General features: G+C 36.5%; 1 protein-coding gene across 6 annotated transcripts in view; it reads left to right on the top strand.

Moving 5' to 3' along the window:
- LOC113493275 (ral guanine nucleotide dissociation stimulator) overlaps nt 1-21682 on the top strand; it is a 29059-nt gene that overhangs the window by 3260 nt on the left and 4117 nt on the right. Inside the window, exons 1-5 of one of the 6 annotated variants that reach the window (XM_026871172.1) lie at nt 2537-3097; nt 6586-6860; nt 15486-15587; nt 20682-20833; nt 21240-21350. In XM_026871172.1, coding sequence (XP_026726973.1) covers nt 6693-6860; nt 15486-15587; nt 20682-20833; nt 21240-21350 — 533 coding nt within the window. In that variant the 5' untranslated portion in view covers nt 2537-3097; nt 6586-6692. Of the gene's footprint in view, nt 1-2536; nt 3098-6585; nt 6861-14286; nt 15215-15482; nt 15588-20681; nt 20834-21239; nt 21351-21682 lie in introns of those variants that run through there. The other 5 variants (XM_026871171.1, XM_026871176.1, XM_026871173.1 and 2 more) reach the window with 5 other exon arrangements.

Below are 21682 nucleotides of genomic sequence, written 5' to 3'. Positions count from 1 at the left end.
CTGGCTAGGCTAAACAGGTTTATCCTATCAGGCTAAGGCAAAATTCGTTAAGCTATACTAGCTAATTCTTCCGCTGAATTGCTGAGTATTTTTTCAGCTTATTTTTGCAGTGGCATTTGTTTGTGGGACAGTTTTTTGCAGTTGCATCTCACAAAAATTGGCCTCATCTAACTGAATGTTTTCTAGCTGCAGGAATAAAATAAAGTAATTAATAATGATATTTTAAGAACTCTGTTTATGAAAAGATTAATTTGAATGAACTACGTTCCCGTTAGTATACGACAGTATGTATACGTATCTATTTATTTATATTAGGATCATCCAGTTCGTATTAGGCTTAAACTGATTTATCCCATCGGGCTAAGCACAAATTAGGTTGGACTAGGATGTGTAGTTAATTTTCTCGGTAGTTTGCGAAAGCGTTCCCTCTTGGCTCCCGACTAAAGGAAACGGGGAAGCATTCCAGTCGTTTTAGCCGGTGGGAGTCCGGAACACCTCTTCGCCTTCCCAAGGGCGAAGGAAGACCAAGAGGATTTCTACTGGGTAAAAAAAAGTATGTGCAGTTAATCCTATCACGTATAGATAGGAAGTTTATCCTTGGCTAAACTTGTTGTCCTGAAATCAGGTTTGGCCGTCAACACACATAGCACTATGCCATATTTATTTATCGTAATTCTCATCGTTACAGATGAGATTATATTTTAAATTGCAAATATATGCAGTTAAAATGGATATGTTTAAAGTTGAAAGTCATCATCATCGACCTACCTATCCTTTTCCCAACTATGTTGGGGTCGGCTTCCAGTCTGACCGGTTTCAGCTGACTGGTTGTCAGACTTTTCAAGCTTCTGACTACCTGTAACGACTGCCATAGATGTAGGAATAACTGCCCGGACCCACAATTTAACGTGCCTCCGAAACACGGAGGAACTTGTTATGACAAAGACGGTCACCCATCTACGGACCAACCGCGTCAAGCATAGCTTAACCTGGGATCGATTCACTTATGCGGTTAAAGTGTAACTATAATAACAGTTGCGATGCACTCGTTATTTATACGTGTCTCGTAATTAGACTACTTTGCTCAGTCACTTGCAAAAGGCGTTGTTAATTATTTTTATGAAGAACTAGCAAACTCGTCGAACTCGGTTTCGCCACCAGATGGTTTTCCCGCTTTTCTGTTAATAGAAAGAAATTTTTCCTGAATTTTCTTTGCTATAAACCTCACGGAGCACGAGACCTTTCCAACGAATGCAAAACCGTGGAAATCGGTTCGTGCGTTCTGGAGTTATAGCGTCAGGAAGGAAACCCCACTTATTTTTATACAGTACTAGCTGTTGCCCGCGACTTCGTTCCCGTGGGTAGAAGATATAAGTTATGATTTATACCTGCCCTGTTTTTTCACATTTTCCATTGTACCTATCTTCGCTCCTATTAGTCGCAGCGTGATGGTTTATAGCCTAAAGCCTTCCTCGATGAATGGTCTATTCAACACAAAAAGAATTTTTCAATTTAGACTAGTAGTTCCTGAGATTAGCGCGTACAAACAAACAAACAAACTCTTCAGCTTTATATATTAGTATATATAGATAGATAATAAGGAATTCAATCCTGTATGGGGGTTTCACAAACATACAATCCACATGTACAAAGACAATCAGACTTAGAACAAGCATTCGTGGATCACACGAACGCTTGTCCTACTCGGGGATATCGAACGAGCGACACGTCGCGCACAGTGGGTTTGGCGTTATGACCTCAACCACTCGGCTATCCGTGCAATCAGTTCATATTATTGTTTAAGCTAGGATTTTTTGCACTGTTTCATTTACTGAATTTAAAGCATTTTTAAAAAGACAAATTCGAAATCCCAAAACTAAACCAAACACATGTGGATTTTTGAGGATTAAAAAGTAAGATATAATAATCTCCCTAATAACTTCTAAACTGAGTTAAAAAAAGTAAAACATTATCGTTAGTATGTATATGTCAGTAGGTAACTATATTATATTGATTTATTTGCAAAGCGTCTGTAATAAAATTCTATTTTCTATAACATGCATGACCGGTTCTGTTTTCTCCTCTCTCCAAGCTTTTTCTTTTTTATGCGGTACAGGCACCGTGGGACAACGTTACTTGTTTTATAGTACTTGTCATACTGAATAAAATTACTAGTTGTCTGCTAATTAGTGACCTTGGGTTTGAAAGCTATGTAAGATATATACCATCAAGCCAGTCATTCAGTCAGTCATTATCATCATCAAGCCTTCCTTATTGAATGAGCTATCTAACTTTTTTTTGTTGTTATAAGTAACTCGAGATATTTAATAAATAAAAAACTTGTCAAAAATCTAGATTTAGCTTATACCCCACCTAGCATATAACATGATATGAGGGGTAACACTAAGATAATACTATCTACATTGGTCATGCACGTCACAATCGATATTTTTTTTGCATAACTCTAGTTATCGGAAAGGTAGAGAATAATATTTTATTTGAAACGTTTTTATTGTATCTAACAATTTTATAAATTCATACATAACTATGTAATGCTAGCATTTAATGTAAAGTACTTATCGTTAAGTGCTCGCTTAAAACCGTGGTCGCATTATGCTGATATCCATTTTATAACAACGCGGCAATGTTACCGGTCCGTGGTTAACACAGGTGGATGTAGCGTAGTATCTGTACGGAGTATGGAGTTATAACCTTTTTGGGTGACGTAGAGACTACGTCACGGTTGTATCGTGCCGGAAAAACCGAGAGAGTCCTGCACATGCGTGGTTTCCTTGTCGCGTCAGTCCTCGGCGGCGTGCGACAGAACTCGTCTAGAGCTCAGACGGTGCGCGCGGGGCGTCGAGCGCGGAAGCCCATTACTTGTCAACGTCGCCTTTACTTCATTTAAACAAAATACTTCCGAATAATCTCACTTAAATACTCTCAGTGAAGTGATGTTTCAATGAACAAATCAAGTTTTGTGTAATAAATTTAAATGTGTACACATTCTCTTAACTTTCTGTGATTGTGAACAGTGATATATAAACATTTTTGTCTTTTATATGACTGTGTTTTAAGTTCAAGTGTAATTTGCATGGTAATTAGTTGTTATACCAATTAGTTATCAGGGTATGTAGTTAATGCCAAGAATTAGGAGACCTTGCTTTTAATTTTCTTATCTTCTATATTTTATATGTAGGTAAACACAAAATCTGTTTTATTTTATGTTATTATTGAAGTTTTAAACAAAACTTCTAAAACAGTTTTACTATACATATAATATAGAGGTTTTTACACAATATGTGTGTGGTATCGAGACTGACTAAGAGAGTGCTCATCTTTAATGATTATAATCAGTCCTAAGTGCACACTTGAGAGGTCTAAGGTTGATGACATTTTAGCGCGCTTTTTTTTGTATCTATAATATGTGGGTACCTGCGTATGTATCCGTATTAGGGGTCGGCACAGGAGTATATGTGAAACGTTTTATTATAAATAAATCTGTAAATAATTTTGTGATCCCAATATGCAAAGTATTTTTCATCAGTCCATAAACAATAATTAATATTATTTGCTCCCGCTAATCCTCAGCAAAACAAAACTCTTCACAAACTAATTATAGATAAACAAAGCAATTATGTAATAAGAACATTGATAAGGTCTTTATGAGTTTTCCAGTAGTTACATTGTCCATAATTGTTTATATTATGATACTTTATCGATAAAATTATTTCTTTAATCAGAATACTCATTAAAACAAATGTTTTCATCATAAATTACTTTCCTCACATTTTCAACTTACAAGGGATCACAATGATTGACGATTGACATCAGTTACAGAGATAGTGAGGAAATGTTTCACAAGCATAGATACATGTTTCAATGCATTGCCCTGTTCCAAAGACCTATGTCTTAATGAAATTATCAAGTGAAAGAATCTATGTATGAGAATATCTACGTATGAAGTCCATATAAGTACAATCAGTATAGAGTCGTTTAGTTCCATTGTACACTACAACGTAGATAATTCCCTCATTTACCGATAATCAACTACTGCCTAGTAATGACTAGGAAATACAATGCCAGAATACAAGAATAGATTAAAAAAACATGAGTGTATGGCAGTCAGGTAGGATTTTAAAACCTTTTGGGTTCTTTGTGTGCACCTGACGGGTGCGGGCGGTGCGCAACACCTGTCGTTTTCACTCGGATTTGCTTCTCCTCCCGTATTAACACACGTTAAGGGTGAAATTTCGAGGCTTTTGCTCACACCTGGCGTTGGCACGGTGCGCGCATTTCGTACTCTTAATGAAGTACATTTTTATAGTAATTTATGAAGAAATCTTCCTTTCCTGTTTCTTCTGTTTAACATTAAAATTAATGGAAATAATCACAATCACTTAAATGGATTTTCTTTTATGTTGGGTGACACTAATTCGTGTTATTACAAAGTCGCTTTAATGCCTATAATTAGAAACCGTAATTCACGAGCTTAAAAGCGATTAATGGTAATTTACGAGCGAGATATCTTAAAATACACTGACCCAGTAAGGATTCCTCTCGCATTCCTGACAAAACATTTTACCGCGAACCGCTATTAGTGGTGCAGTTTATTGCATCTAGAGTTTTTAAGTATGTTGCAATCACTGAGGTTCAGTTTGCGTCGGTAACTAGATCTTTCTAATGTAGATTAGTGTATTAAAGCTGTTATAATGGCATTGAGAAAAAGAAATATAACAATTTTGGCATAATTAGGTATAAAGTACATATTTAAGCAGGCTTTACTTGTATTCAGCTTCGTGCATGCGTTGCATTTCATTAAATTTATACACGAAGCTTCATGCTGTGTGTTTGCATCTATGCTTTAGTATATGCTACATCCTTTAGTTTAAACAATTTTAAGTACTCGTGTTTATTGTGCAACTTATTTAATCATAGTGAAATCCACGGTGAACACACGTACATAACTTACGTAGATCTCATCGACGGCCGCTCCCTTCCTCAATTATCCAATTTCCTCGTCAGCTATCGACCTAGTCTACAGACATACTATGCTACTACATACTTGTACAAACTAGCTAATATGTGTAACACAGTTAGGTACTCTAGAGACTTACAGAATTGTGGGTTTCGGTTGATATTTTAACGATAAATTATATAAAAAAAAATACGAAGTCAGGTGGAAGGTGCTGAAATTGTAAAAATAAACAATTTAATTTGTATGAAGTTCAGAAACCACAGGTAAAACAGAAGTTTGGATACTAATTATCAATTTAATAATATTAAACTAGTATATTTTTTTTTTTTATGAAATCATCGAATTACATCATCACAGTGAGTCGCTCGGGTGGTTTTTCAGTGTAACGTACACAATACGCATAAAAACGTTACGACCTGCCTTTATCTGAACGTTTATCAGATTCTCAGTTATTATTTATTCAAAATGTATGAATTGTATTGTTGTTACTATTCACATACCTACCTACGTAGGTTAAATCTATTACCTAGTCAAATTATACTCTTTAATATTTTATGTTTTGGTACTTCGTTTTTGTTTAGTAGTAATGTAAGTAATTGAATAAAATAGTTGTATGTTAAAAAATAAATAGGAACAACACTCATGTTGCTTATTAACAGTATCTCTGGTTACAAGGAGTCGACAAATAAATTTGAATCAATTCGTAAAACGAAAGAAACAAAAGGTTGTACGTATGTCTGATACAATCTCAACTTAATTTTGTTTTATTTAGCACATACGTCTGAGCAGTTGGTATGTGTGTTCATTCTTCAGAGAAAAAACGCCTTTTTGAAACAAAAGAAAATCGCGCTTTATCAATAAGTACTCGTGAACTGTTTATGTACTCTGCAGCTCTGCTGATTGTTGTAATGCTTGGACCAAGGTAAACAAATCAAACTAGGCCTTAAAAATCGATATTTAAAATGAAAAAATAGCTTTGATCAATATAACAATTGTAAACAATCTCGTACTACATAGCGAACTGGTATGTCGGTCACAACATGTCACCGGTGACAGCGGCCCGACAATAAGGATGTCCTATATCTGTCTTCAAGCGTTCAACACGCTCCTTTACTACAATAAGAGCGAAATTCAATTGTTTAATCAGTTGTAGTTTTGTTTAGCTGTGAGAGTACAAGGGTGATTCATAATGCACAAAGAACTGGTAGACAAACTGTACTGTAAACTCGTAATGTATGTTTTAGGTTTATGTCGTTCTGGTAATAAATATAAAACAAGATCATAGCATTATTCATTTTATAAAAATATACATGACAAATATGAGGACACAAGTCATCGGCCGCAGAACTGCGTTTGGTTTACTTACATCCAATGATAAATTAGTTGTCGCGCGACCTTATCATCCGACCTAGACCTTGAGGCCTCGTCTCGTTCATCTAATCTTAAGTAATTCCAACTTATTTATTTTTAGAACGCCTCCTTATTCGTGTGCTATTGTTAGAATAGTTATTTTAGTTATGGCAAGCGACTAGCTATCTTGGCATTAATTACAAAAAAGATTATCGAATAAGTATTAATCATGAATCACTTTCGTTTCCTTCGATTAGGCATCACCGCAGCATAGACTGTTGACAGCAAATGAGTGAAGAAGTCGCGATGAGTGTTGTTGTAGAGGAGGATAGTGTTCTGGTGGAGCAAGTGGAAGTCGGTTGAGATGTTAGTGCGGGGGTGCGTGGGGGGTGAGCTACGTCACTCGCTGGCCGAGCGGACCAAGGCGCTGGCGGCGCAGTGCCACGCGCTGCGGTCCCCGGCCCGCACCGAGCGCAGCTGCGAACGACGCCGGAACAGACACCGCAAGTCACAGACCCGGTGGTACGTCAAAGTAAGTGTAGGTCCGCTGTTGAGGATCATTGAAAGGATGGCAAACGGGCTCCAATGTAATTTAAACCTTCTGAAAGTAGTAGATCATTTTACATAAATGACTTTTGATTACGATTTTGAGTATTGTCACCCTCTACAATTAATCAATAAACTATTTATCAAGGTAGATAACCTGAGATCATTTCGAATTGAGGAAAAGCTACGGTACCAACGGTACCTACCGTAAAGTAACCTTGAAATGGAAATCCCTGTGAAACAAATGTGTTTCCAAAACTTTACTAACAGAATTGACGTTAATGAGTGTGACATCAATATAATAGCGGAAAATATTATTCTCTGATAAAGTATGACACACCGGATATTAGTACTTATTACAAATCTTCTCAATGAATGAATCAATGGGTTCTATGGTATTTACATGACAAAATGACGATCTTTGACTGGCTGAGTCATTCATGCTTTGTAGTCGTAAATAATGTAAATGTAATACACTGGACACATACTCACCGTATCAATGGAATGTCAAAGAGACCCGTATGCTTTTATAACGCCTAATGTAGTACCAAAGGCAAAGTACATTGTAAGTAATCATTATTAAAAATTCAAAGAATGTGAACTTACGGCTAAATCTTCAATTGTCTACGACAATGTTAAGTTTTTTTTTTTAAATAAATAAATAAATAAATGCGGACAACATCACATACATTGTTCTGAACCCAAAGTAAGTTGCTAAAGCACTTGTGTTATGGAATTCAGATACAACGAAGGTACCACAAACACCCAGACCCGAGACAATGAAAATATAAATATAATAAAATGTTAAAGTATCATCTTTGTTTACTTCTCAAAATATGTTCACATTCTGGGAACCACTTTTTTGGTGAATTACTACAAAGACAAATTTGCATCGCTTTCTAAGAAGCGTCCGTATAAATTTATCAAGCGGGAAATTATTTAAACTATATGACAAAGATAATTATCAAAGAAGTTTGCGATGACTCACTGATAAAATTGTGTACCGATTGATTGGCAAGTGATAACTAGATAGCGAGGACATACGGGCTGGAATTTGTTTTGAAGCAGAAAAACCTGTTCCGCGAATACGTACTCATATCATACACTGTTTATCAACTGTTAAAGATTTTCTTATTGCAAGAAGACTATTAACACTTTTTACACCAACCTATCTCTGCGCCCTGCTCACATTTGCGTGGCAAACAAACGTCAAAACGCAAAAGTCCAAATGACATCAACGGGGAACAAAACAAAACCTATTTTGAAATACCTATCACAAAAAAACCTACGAATTAGGTAATTACAACAAAATTAAACCCAATACAGTAGCAATGTACTCATTTTTGTGCGAATAGATGATTTGGTAAACATGTAGTAGATTTGTGTGCGTAACGGTTTCAGTTCTGGCGTCACTGGTATTTTGATTCTTGATTCATATGCTATTACGCCTCGCGATTTAAACTCCATTCAAGTAAATAGTTCAATCGGAACTCGAATGGAAAACTGTTGAGTTCATTTTTCGAGTGCGCGTTTGTCGACGTTTTTGTAGCCAAAATTGTGTTCTGGTGGAGTTTTCGTTATTGCATTGATTTCGCAAATATGTGCAACACTAATTTATAAGAATACTTTTGCAAACAGTGTCAGTGAATCGTCTTATCGGGTACGTCTGCAGGCTTCGTTAGCAATGCAGGTCAAGGCTTGAGTTATGTGAGCGTCGGTGACGGCGCACGCGCATAGGTATGCACGCGGGCTGTTACAGAATGCGGCAGACTAGTACTGTGTGCGGCACCTGGATACGAAATACACATTATTTGGTAAATTCTGAAACCGAACATGTATTGGTTTTTGTCGATTTTATTCTTGGCATAGGCAGAATGCTAGCGACAATTAAGTGCCCATTGGTGAGAGAATTAAGTTTTGTTCAGTTGGCCGTTCATTAAAATAATTACTGACACTTTCTTTAGTTGACTAGTAGTGACAATTGTGTATTTAATTGCGGTATAACTAACTTAAGTATTATATTTTTGCATTTTTTTTCTGCTCTACCTCTTATCACATACATACGTTGACACTCGACAGCCCTTCAATAATGTTGTTTATAAAATAAGTAAATATTTTTCCTATTTGCAATTCAGCTCGCGTCCAAATCTGTTGATATCACGTTGTTTAAATGTGTTTGTTTGTACAGAAACTGGTATTACGACACAAATGCTTTAGTGTTAAGTGGAGTGATGCTTAACAGAGGCTCAAATTGACTATTTTTCGCAAAGCGCGAATTCAGCTTATAAGAAAACATCTTCCTAATAGATTCTTGACAACATTTATGTTTGAATTTATAAAGCAGAATAAGACGATTTCCCAAAATCGAATTTATCTGCTGCTCCAAGAGAAGCTACAATCGGTAATGGAATAGAAAATCAAGTCTTGAGAAATAGGTCAGAGGGGTTTAAAGGTGGGCGAGAAAAACATTCCCTCCGATCTTAAGACACAAGCACTTTTATCAGAGAAATAAAAATAGTACGGTAATCTGATATTTCGCTGTCAGATTTAAGGATCATTCAGAAATGAATGACTTATCGCAACTGAAATGGTCATTAAGCATGATAGATGGACACAATTGTATGTAAATTGCGATGTTTTGATGTTCTACAAAACATTTGGTCACACAATGAAGGTTACATGCGTGCCATTCTTAAACATTCGACTTGTAACGATAATTAGTGTCTCGATAATAAACTAAACAAACCATTTGTAGTTGTTAGATTTGTAGTTTGTATGAAAAGTATGAATCATTGGTGACGAATCGTGTCGTGTGTACCTAAATTCGAACACGGCTTATCAAATTGCGCTCAGGTAAACTCTTATGATGTAGTTTTTGAGAATTTAAGATTGTTTAACATACAATATGAAACAAGGTTTTATATGAGTACAAGGTCTGAATGTTACTTAAATCTTGTCTTATAAGATTGTTCACATGATCTTCAGGCATTAGGAGCACCAACCTCAGTAAGTAGTCGATGCTCTTCTTGCCAAAATTTTATTTGATATACTAAATATGACAGTTTAATTTCATAAATTCTGCATTCTTTTCTTTAGCTCCAGATGAAGTACGTCAGAATACCTCAACGTAGGCAAAGGTAGCAACAGTGAAACAGGTCACATAGTACAGTTCACAGCAGTCTGAAGGGTGCTTCAATTCTAACACAAACTAACAACCAACTTGTCACCAATTATTTTTTATTCTTTCAGTTCCAGTTACAATACAGTCGTTGAAGTGTACCACATATGTAGGGAAAGAGTACATTTGTATGCTTGTTTCCCTTTTTATGGGAAACAAAAACGTATTTGACTGAGATTGCATGAATTATTTTCAGTATTTTGTTCTTTGTGGGAGCCAAAACAAAATATAGATATTTTTTGACATATATAACTGTATGTGGTGTAAAATGCTACGGTCCATGGTTCTAAATAGTAATGAATGAGATGAGTATTAAAAGAGCTGGATACTGTATACTTAATTAGTTGCATGTTAATTATTCCGCAATGCATGGCTAAATAGGTAGTAGGTCATCAAGTGTCTGAGGTCGTTGTCACCGTGACTGTTCGCTGTTCGGTCCGGTGCTCAATACGTATCGATTGCAGACGTGCCGACGAACTCTCCTAGAACTGCTAGTTAACCTAGGTTTATTATAATAACAACTTGGCTACTCTACTTTTCGTACTCAGTATAAAAACAAATTAGGGCAGATAGAAAGAAACGTTCAATTTAGTCCCGAAATGTTGACACACATAATAATTCAGTGTTCAGTGTTCCTTGCATCTATACTAGCTGGTTAAATCGACTAAGTATCAAATATATATTCGCTAGCTTTCAGAATAAACCTGTGATAAACATATAGAGAGCTGTTAGTACGTGTTTAAAATGTTTGCAGCAAGATTTCACCATAAAAGTAGTGGTTTCTCGCTGCTTAGTATGTAAACTGTGGTGTTTACGTCAAAGCTAGTGCGGAAAGTAAGAAAATGTGTTCTGTGTTGTTTTCAAATATGGGATGGAGGCGAGTACCGCCATTACGAGCTGCCTCTGTTGAACCGTGTGTACGTTGCAAAAGGAATGACCGACATTTCATGCATTCGGTGTAAGCTTTGGCTTGCAAAATGCGAGGGATGGAACTCGTAGCCTTTGAACGTAGACTACTCGTGTCATGGTACGCTGAGCCAAGTTATACTCGTTAATTTGTTATGCGTATGCACTGCAGCTGTTGTAGTGTGTGTGGGGTAGGGTTGGCAACGACGTGACAATCGTCTTACCCAATACTTAGTGTTTGTTCCGGGTATCGTAAGTCGCGGCGAGGGCGCGCCGCCGCCGGCCAAGCGCGTCCGTCACGCCTGCCGCCTGCCCTGTGCCGAACAATGCCCTCCGACTTCACCGCACTCCTTTGTTTAATACAGTTTTCTAATAACCATCAACGGTTTTTGACCGTAAACTTACTTTAAAGTATATCAAGAACTCATTCTATTAATTTCCTGCGGTTAATTACCAATCGGTTCAAAAGAGTCTTCGTTTTTCCAAGTTTATGAATGGATAACATGACAAAATCATTAGGAGCTTACTTTAAATATAACATAAATAACGCACTCTTATAGAGGAAACTACAAAAGACAAATTATTCGTAAAATAAAAAAGCAGTAAGAGCTTTATTGAGCAGTCTGCATTGTGCATCGGAGTGAATGCACTCTTTAGTGATTGTATTGAAAGTCTGACAAGAGGTCTCGTGTGCGCCTAAGTGCTTTAGTATTAATAAGAGGGATATGTGTCGATATCCGGCACAGTGCGTACTTTTTCACATTATATGATTTTAAATGCAATATTGTAGAGGTAGAGAGTAGGTTAAAAGGAGAGTCGGCAAATTATTTGAAAACAACGGTTTATTCATCAACACTTATATACTTAAGTGGATTTTCACGCAAAGGTTGTCGACGCCTCTTTATTAGAAACGCTTCCAATGGCAGTGCGTCTATTGAGAGTCGCGAACCTTCTCCAGTCCATTCCAAATGATAATGCCAGCCATATTACCGCGCCCGACGACGAAAGCCTTTTTATGTTTTATAGCGCGTACATAACAAGTTCTTCGCAGACGTAGGAAAATATCCGCCTCAATTTACCCACTCAATAATCTTATGATTGCGTCAGAAGATTTTACGAGATAAGAGATACGTCTCTCCAGAAATAGGCATATCGTGTTTGTTATAAGAAATGAGATTATTCTGCGACTCTGACTTTTCTTTCATATTGTTAAGATTTCTGACGATTTAGGTACAAGATCTCGGCTTACGAATAATGTATTTTCGTCCCTTATGTAATATGTACGTGATACTAAATACCTAATCATTCCGCATAGAATAAAAACAAAAGTATGATAGTTTCTGGTATTTTTTCAAAGTAATACAATGTCTAGCATGATTTCTGTAGAGCATACATTATCATACATAGCCTTGGCAAAAAGCTTCATAAATTGGTTAGTAGAATCCACATAATGACAGTTGCCAGTAATTGGGCTAGCACGGCCTGCACGGTGCCAGGTGGAGGAGTTCGGGGTGGGAGAGTTCACCCGTCTTGTGTCATCCGCTATATTTAGACTACCGAGTTTCTGTTGCAAGTCGATCGATATTAACACTTACTGTTAACTTTCTAGCCACCTCAGTACGGGTTTAACTGGTAACAAAACGACGTTGGCACCGCGACCTATATTAGCTAATGCGTCTACTCGTATTAACATACCGGTGTAGTGTTTAACGAGGAATGTTGATCATTCATCATGATGACTACGCACAAAATTACATTCATTCAAGTCATAGCAAATATGTGAAAGTTTTCTATAGCTCACACTACGTACGTACCTACTGCGTTGAAGTATACTACGTAGTACTTACATACAAATATAATCTGTGTCACTATATTTACAAGTATGTAGCTACTTTCGAGTTCGTTCACTTGACAACTGGTTCAAGATTTTGATTTTGTGTATTTCTAAGGCTTCTCGACGTTACACGTATTTTCGTATCAACAAGAAACATACAATTGGATTGAAAACGTGAGTCAGTTTACGTTCCCAACATCGTCGCCGTACCCGAAAAGGTTTTGTGTTTCTATAAGGGTCTTAAACGTAGTCATGAGTGATTTTACATTCGAATGCTCTTTTATGAAGCCTCTGATCGTAAACGATGCGTAGGTGTACTGTGTAAGCTGTCCCGCCAAGAGATTCTAAATATAGATTCCATTATACTCTATTCATGAAATAGATCTACTGGGTACATTAAGGGCTTAATTCACTTATCTCATGATACATATCCAAGAAAATTGTTTGTTCTTTAGACAACCATAAAATTTTGAGAACTAAGTATGATATTACATTAGTGTAGAAAGGTCATGCGAGGTCAGCTGGCGCCGCCGCGGCTCTTGGCGCGGTATCAACTACTAAACCCATAAATTTCGTACATCTTTTGTTATTATGAGTATAAGTATTTATAAAAGCCTTACGTATGTATATTCTTTTGGTAATATTAGATGCTAATTAAACTACCAGTTGCGCTAATTGTAATATTCTATGTAATTATTTGCCAGTTACATTTGTCTTTTCTTTAACAATAACTTTAAATTATAAACTTAATCAGTTCGGGCATGACATTTTTTCACTCCTTTTTGGAATAACGAAACGTATACTTATTTCATAAGTAAGGTAGAGTATGTAATAATAACAAACATTTAAGTTATTAATATATATTTTTTACTAGGTTTTCGCCCGCGGCTTCGCCCGTGTCGATGGCGGTTATATCGCGTATCCAAGAGAACTCCAACAAAGCGTAACAGACAGACAGACAGACCGACAGACAGGCAGACAGACAGAGTTACTTTCGCATTAATAATATTAGTAGGTAATAGGGAAAGTAGGGAATAGCAGGGAATAGTCGGGATTAGTATAGTTTCAGTTATGCGTATGTGATGCTTCTAGCACATAATAAGTAGTGAGGTGTTCGTTTCAATTTTCAATTGATCGCCACTACTTCGTAGTTGAGTGGACAAGTTATTAATCACTTCATTGGGTGCGCGCGAGCATATCGCTTTACGTTGAACAATACTTGCATTCATGTTTACTTCTATAAAACATAATCTTCTTTTGCTGATAGTTTTTTAATGCTTTAATAATGAAATTATAATAGTTATCTAGATTATCGAGTTTTTCAAGTAGGTACTCTCTGAGACAGAGAACATTACGTTCACAAACTGTGCTTCAGCTTAAATTTTAGCAGTTGTATCCTTTAAAGTTTGAAGTTTGCACTAATCATGAGGACAAGGTTAAATATACAATAACTTAGTTGCCTAGCATACCATGTGAGAATGTCTCAGCTGAAGTGATTTACAGTTAAACCTATTTAGAGTGCGGGTATTCAAGTAAATAGGATTTATAACAGGTGGTCGGTAGGCTGCGTATATTTAAGCTTGTAATTGGACTCACACGTGCTGTGTGTTATGAAGTGAGCACCTCATTGACGTGCTCTATCGGAGTTTTTCACGCGATCTCTCCACGAAGAGAGCAGTCGTCGTGCGCCCGCGCTACAGCGCCAGCGCTTCCATATTACTCACATAATAACATAAATACTACATTATTATATCTCTAATTTATTGTATTGTTATGTGGACAGTATTATTATGCAATTGTTTACGAATTATAGTCGTGAATAGTGGGTGATATGCGCGGTACACAAGTGTGAAAGTTTTAGCAGTTTGTTCTGTCGGTTATACGATGCCCATATAATATGCAAATTTCGATTTCATAATACCAGTGTAGTGGTAAAATGTGACGATTTATACAGGGTTTAATAGAGTGTAACGCCGTAATAGTAGAAAACTTGTTATTGCTGAGGGAGAGTTCGTTTTGGACCATTAAACGAGTGCCCATGATTAGGAGGTGACAGTGGAGCTTAGCGGTAGGAGTTGATAAAGAGTTGGTAGTGTCGGTGAAGCCGGATCCAGCGCCGACAAGTGTGCCGTTGTCCGCGGCTGCAGCGATTTCTCCCGCGCCGCTCACGTCACGCACGTCCGCGCTGCTCGCATACTCGCCCGCCTCTCGCCGTTGATTGATCCAATTACAGAATTGCTAGATTTGCATGTGGATGTGTTGTGCGCCGCGGTGCAGAGCTAGTGAAAGTGAGCGTGATGCGGGCGGCGCTCAGCTGAGCCGGTGACGTCACGTGACGTCGCGGACATGGGCCATGTGGAGGATCTGCGGCGTCAGTAAGGCCGAGCCCGTGCTGTTCGCCCGGAATCCTGACGATGATTATGTAAGCGCGGCTCTTGGAAGCGTATCAGAAACACACGCGTCAAGCAATCTCACTAATGACACTTTCATTATCTCACTTGATGAACATGATAAGCCGTGTTTACATTCAGCCTACGTATAATAAGCTTCTTATTTATGTAATGAGATCATTTATTATGATTAAGGGGATTAAATAGATACTCATAATGTAATAATAATGTGTTGTTGTCTGAAGATGTTGGTATGAGCCATGTGAACTATTATGTTGACCTATGGGTGGTGTGTTCCAGCAGCCGACATGGCGGTTGTGGGGCGAGGAGCGCGTCGACGGCGCCATCTACACCGTCTACCTCAAGAAAGTACGCTACCACCGACCTACGAGAAGTGCTTCTAGCGTGAGTACTGACATTAAATACCTACATAATTATAGATTCACTAGACATACATATAGATAGATAAATACATTAAATTACAAGCGACGATTAGGTGAGTCGGCACAGTGCGTAAGTAGACAGTGACTTACTGCAGGTGGCTAATTATGTATTATATCAATTCCGACTGCTTGTATGATAAATACTTACGAGGCATACGTAAGACGAGTATTATGTTTATAACATGTTAAATAGCGTGACGGTGAATTCGGTGCACTGTGCAGCGTCGGCGCTTCAGCAGATAGTGAAAGTTTAAGAATGAGTCTACCAATGGTCATATTATTATGACCATTCATATACATATAAATTATAATAATTACGATTAGCGAATTTAGTTGAAAAACCTAACCAGTCACTTAGCTTAGGTCGCTCTACCTAAAATGCAAATTTCAAATATGCCAAACGTCGCAACAAGACATCACTATAAGAATAAGAACATTTTCAAACTGTAACACATTTCTAAAGGTTTATTTAAATGCGTGCTCATAAAGAAAAAAAATGCTTGCAATGAATCCATAATAATTAAAAAAAACACTGAGATGATTCGATTTCACGTTCTTAGTTAACATTACCATCCATTTGATTACACATTAATACTGATGATAGTCATGTAATTAAGTATCATGTGTATGACTTTTTTGCTGACTAATAAATAACGCATGACGATCATTGTTGCCATAGTTTTTACTAGATAATCTATACTTCTATACTAATATATAAAGCTGAAGAGTTTGTTTGTTTGTTTGAACGCGCTTATCTCAGAAACTACTGGTTTAAATTGAAAAATTCTTTTTTTATTGAATAGACCATTTCTCGAGGAAGGTTTTAGGCTATATACCATAGCCTAAAACCTTCCTCGAGAAATGGTGGAAATCACGTTGCGACTAATAGGAGCGAAGATACAATGGAAAATGTGGAAGAAACAGGGCAGGTATAAATCATAACTTATATCTTCTAACCACGCGGACGAAGTCGCGGGCAACAGCTAGTCTATAATATACATAGAGTGAAACAACGATATTCTCTTTGTACTATGCTCGTTTGCGGATTGCATTACGTTTCGATTTACACTTCGCGATAACATTCAATCTAATACAAAGTGGTTTTAATGTGTTATTAGTTACTTTAGTGTATATGTACGTACGTTTTATTTATAGTATTAACATCCCGGATGGGCGACTGTAATGTCCAAGGTTACAGTTGACAATTACTGACCGTAATTTTTGTGTACCATGCAATTGTTGTTCTTTATTATAGTGCTTTTTTTAATTATTGTTCCGTGCGGTGGTATAGTTTAAACTGTTTCATAGACTTATATAATTACGATTATAATATATGTATAAAACACAGTTTTAAATTCATTGTCAGAAGAAAACCTATGTTTGGGATTCGTAGCACTGCATAATTTGACTACAAAAATAAAATATTAAATTAAAATTTACATTATCAGACCGAAACCTTTGAATTAACAACAGCAGTGTTGAATAAGTATTGCGTTGTGGAGCATGACGTGCTTGCCCAGCGTCATTCATTAACACGAAACATGAAAAGATAACACTTTCGGATAAAAATTGTGAAAAAAAATGATAAAAAGTCCTGTTAGAGTTCCAAACTTGCGTCCACAATACAATGTAAATATAAAGCTCATCTTATTGATTTATAGACAGCATTGCACATAATAATTGGCCATGTAACAATTTACTCCACGATCGTTTTGATATTTGCACGATATACCGCTTTACAGTTGTATTGATTTTTTATTACGAGGCCATGATGCTCCAATGCCGAAGCAATCAAAACAGTAAACACGGCTGATGACAAAGACAGAGCAATGCATGTAAATAAGTGAATCACTCTGTACATAACATTGTGTGGACTGTCACTATATTCGATATAAATCCTTGAGCTAACATTCAACACTCCCAAGAGGTCATTGTATCGCAAATATTACGAAATCATTATCATTTCTCAAGATAAAAATAATTGCTTTTTTTACGTTGAAGATGAATTTAACAAATAGTTGAATGAATGGACGAGCTGATTTCTTTTCATTAAAATTATAATTCACTCTCAGTTACGTAAAAGCTTGTGAGAATTTCTTCGTACCATTTTATTAATGGAGAGGTAAAAGTGTTTTGCATTCGGTATAATTTTATAATTTCTATCTTTGAGAGCTATGATTTCTCTATTTTATTTGAGCTAAGTAGTTATGTATTTAATGCATGGTGATTATATAGTGTGCGTTATTAGTTACAGTACAAAACATGTTAGACAATATACACATTACTTGGCTACAATGAACGAAACACACGTCTATGTGTACGTCTATGTATAGTGAGTGCTGTGGGAACTTTAGTGAGCCTCTAGTTACTCGTAATTAAGTTTTGTTCGCTGATCTCACACTGGGTTGACGACTAAATTGCATAAAATTACCTCTCGCTATACCTAGGTACGTAGGTACAGTAAACGGTGTATAATTATCTTAGTTTGTTGATGACTTTTTGTTTGTTTATGGACACATATTTATGACGTAAGAACGAGTTTTATTAAAAAGAATATTTGTTCACTTTGGGTATAGTACCTTTTTATCTTTTTAACCATAGAGCAAAAAGGAACCCCATTTCTGAGGTCCTGATGTCTGTCCATCTGTTTGTATGGTTCCATCCGTCACCGCCTCATGAACCGTAATAGCTAGCAAGTAATTTTTTTTCACGGATGTTGTTTTTTTGTTGCGAACTTAGATCGAGGTCAAATAATTTATTGTTGCGGTAATAAATTTGAAGAATGACAAGTGAATTTGTGGGTACCCTTAAATTTATTTGTTACCCAACAGGTTTGTTTTTCTTTAGCTTGTTTTAACGAGCCTTAGTGTTGCGAGCCCGATTCATACTTGACTGGTTTTTTATATTGCCCTAAATGTTAGTGGGAAAATTAAATTAAGAGTTTTTTTAGTCGCTGAAGTGCCTCTAAGTTATATTCCTACACAAATCTATCGTACCGCTGTGAAAGCGATATTGTCTTGATAATCCCATAGAAATGTAGAGTCGACATTTCCTGTGATTGGAGGGTATTAGGTTAATCCCAAGGATTATTTCCCACAAACGATACGATTAAAAGCCGCTTTGAGTTTCAACGAATTGTCAAAGTAATTCCTATTTAAATATGCAATAAGACGAGTAAAACAGTCGAAGATCTGTTTATTGTTCCCTTCGAATCATATATTAGAAATGAACAATTGTTTAAGAATTTGCGAGTAAGGTTGGAAGGGGGAATTTTAAATTTGAAGAAATACATTTCATAGTACTTACTCAACAAATCGCTTTTAAAGTCTGTTCCCCGTCTGTCAGTCCCCGACACAAAACAGGGTTTTATAAGTTTGATGTGTCTGTCTGTGGCGACGTCGTAGCTCCCGAACAGATTTAGCGATTTAAATTTAGTTTGCTTAAAAAGTGAATTATGTGCGAGTTTTCTTAGATATGTTTGATTAAAATTTGTCGAGAGTCAAAAGTTGAAGGTTTCGACTGTCGAGGGTCACAGATAATGGACCTTCACTGACTAGGGAGGGACATCCCTACACTTGTTTGAATTAAAATTGTATCTGAGGTTACAAGGATAAGTACTTCATGGGGTATCCCCTGTGCGCTGTGTTCATAACACACATACACAATTACTATAATGAATCATACTATGTACTGATAAGGTTAAAAATAAGAGTTAAGTACCGTTACATAATTGTTAAGTACAAAGTCAAACCTAGGTTTTGAACATAAAGGCATAGTTTTCATTAACTAAGACGAGCCTGTGGAGTCTAACTTTTTTAAAACCTCATGACGAAGTTTTGCCTGGCCTTTCCCAAGTTATGTTCAGTACATCAGAATTATTTTATAAAGAATCCGACCTCCAAAATCTATCTATCTAAGAATGTAGTGTTTTACGTTATGTTATGACTGACAATATTACAAAATAAAGGTAATACTTGCTACTTGCTCTGGGGACTGTAACGAAAGATTAATTTGAAGTGAAATCGTTGCACACTGTTTTATGTTACAATATGCAGGAAAGAGTCTTATTTCCTTGGCGCATTACCCTCTTGAGTTCAAATTGATAAATGACAACATTTTCATATTTAAATCTATTATAAATATTATTATAGTAGGTACTGCTTATTATTTACATATTAGTTATTATTATTTAACGTCACTTCTGCCAACCCTCCCGGAGTGCAACCAGTCGTTTTTTTGTATATGAAGTCGTCAGATGGTTTTCTAAGAATGGATATATTACTATTTACCGCTTTAATTGACGTCGACGCCCTACAAACTGCGTGTCTAAACTAGTTTAATGAAAGGATTGGATTAGTTTTTCCTTATTTTAAGACCACTGGCCAAGGCTTAGTCATAAGAGTTCGTCAATCAGCGTCAATGTGGTGTTAGTTAATTTAAGCTTATTCATAATGACGTTGATTCCCGTCTGATGATTCGTAATTTTATCTTAGTTTATATTATCCTTATTCACCGTTCTTACTTAAATGCAAAACAATTTATTTTCTAAATTATTTTATTATTTCAATAATTGCACGCTTTCATTTTTGATAATATTCAAAACTGCCAGTTTCTTTATTCGACATTCTTTGAAAGTTAAAATTGATTGTTTTTATGAACCTTGTTTATATTCAATATTCAAGACAATCAGACTCTAAACTAGCAGTCGCATATTACACAAATGTTTGTCTAACATCGGAACAAACTCACGACAGTGAATTATACAACTCGGCTATGAGATATGCAATCGCTTCTTAAACGTCGACCAGTAAGCTACCTGATGTGTAGCCTGAACCGTAGCTGTCAATGTATGTTATATGGCAAAATCATAGTGTTTAAAACATTACCTTGCCACTGTTTATTTATTTATTTGGTATACCAGCAGCATAACATACTTAATACAAATAAAAACAGGAATGCCTATTTAGGTACACCCAGCATTTACAATATAGGCGTACTAAACTAAAGTTTTGTTCGTGTTTTAATAGTATAAAAGGATCTTTTTTGTGTTATTCAGGAGTCGGACGACGAGATCTCCCACTTGGAATGGGAGACAGTGCGCGTGCGCTTCGTGAAGGCCGGCACCGTCGAGCGCCTGGTCGAGGCTTTGGCCACAGACGATGGGGAGCTCGAGTCCACGTACGTCAACGTATTCCTAGCGACATATCGGTAAGTAACCGAAAATAGTTTTTATTTAAAGAATTTAAGTTGAGTCGCCTAGTCTCACTACCCTTTGAATTAAAGCGTTACTGTGTTGTAATCGGCGGATTTAGTTTAATGATCAATTTCTTGGTTTAACGTCCACTGAAGAGATTTTAAATGTAACTTATTTATATTAGCCCTAATGTTTCTTATACATATGTTTGATAAATAAAAAAATACTCCCGGATTATGTTACTGGATATGATTATGATAATGCTTGCACAAAGACTTGGACAAGCATTCACGGATCCCTCTATTGCTGATCGCTGCCCGCGACACGTCGCAATGGGTTTCGCAGGATAACCTCAATCGCTCGACTATCTGTGCAGTAGTTCACATAGTAACTGATTATCGTTTTATTTACGTCTTCCAGTTCGTTTGCGGAGTGCAGCAGGGTGCTGGACCTCCTTCTGCGACGATATGAAGCGCTGGCTTCTGAGGAGGTGCATCCATCAGCAGTTGACACATCGCAGCAACACCGAAAGTAAGTTCCAGCAAGTTATCCCATTTATCGTTATAACTTGAAAAGAAGCAGTCATCTTCGTTCTGAAGATAACTGCGTAAATCTAATTTGGTTTAAAATATCTCAAATAACTAACAAGTTAAATAATAATTAAGACATTATTTCTCCTAAACATTTCTGGTCCGACATTGTCCATATTGTTCTCAATTATACCTAATATATGTACATATATGTTAACAGATTAACATATATGTATACTATAGAAGCAAGAAAGTATTGCGTATTGAGTATTAATTTGATTGTTATCGACAAAGTATTACGGAATGATAAATAAATATAAAGTGGGTAATGCT

The sequence above is a fragment of the Trichoplusia ni genome, chromosome 4, assembly GCF_003590095.1.
Source record: "Trichoplusia ni isolate ovarian cell line Hi5 chromosome 4, tn1, whole genome shotgun sequence".
NCBI lineage: Eukaryota > Metazoa > Arthropoda > Insecta > Lepidoptera > Noctuidae > Trichoplusia > Trichoplusia ni.
The sequence above is the reverse complement of the archived record's forward strand: the minus strand, read 5'-3'. Positions and strand labels throughout refer to the sequence as shown.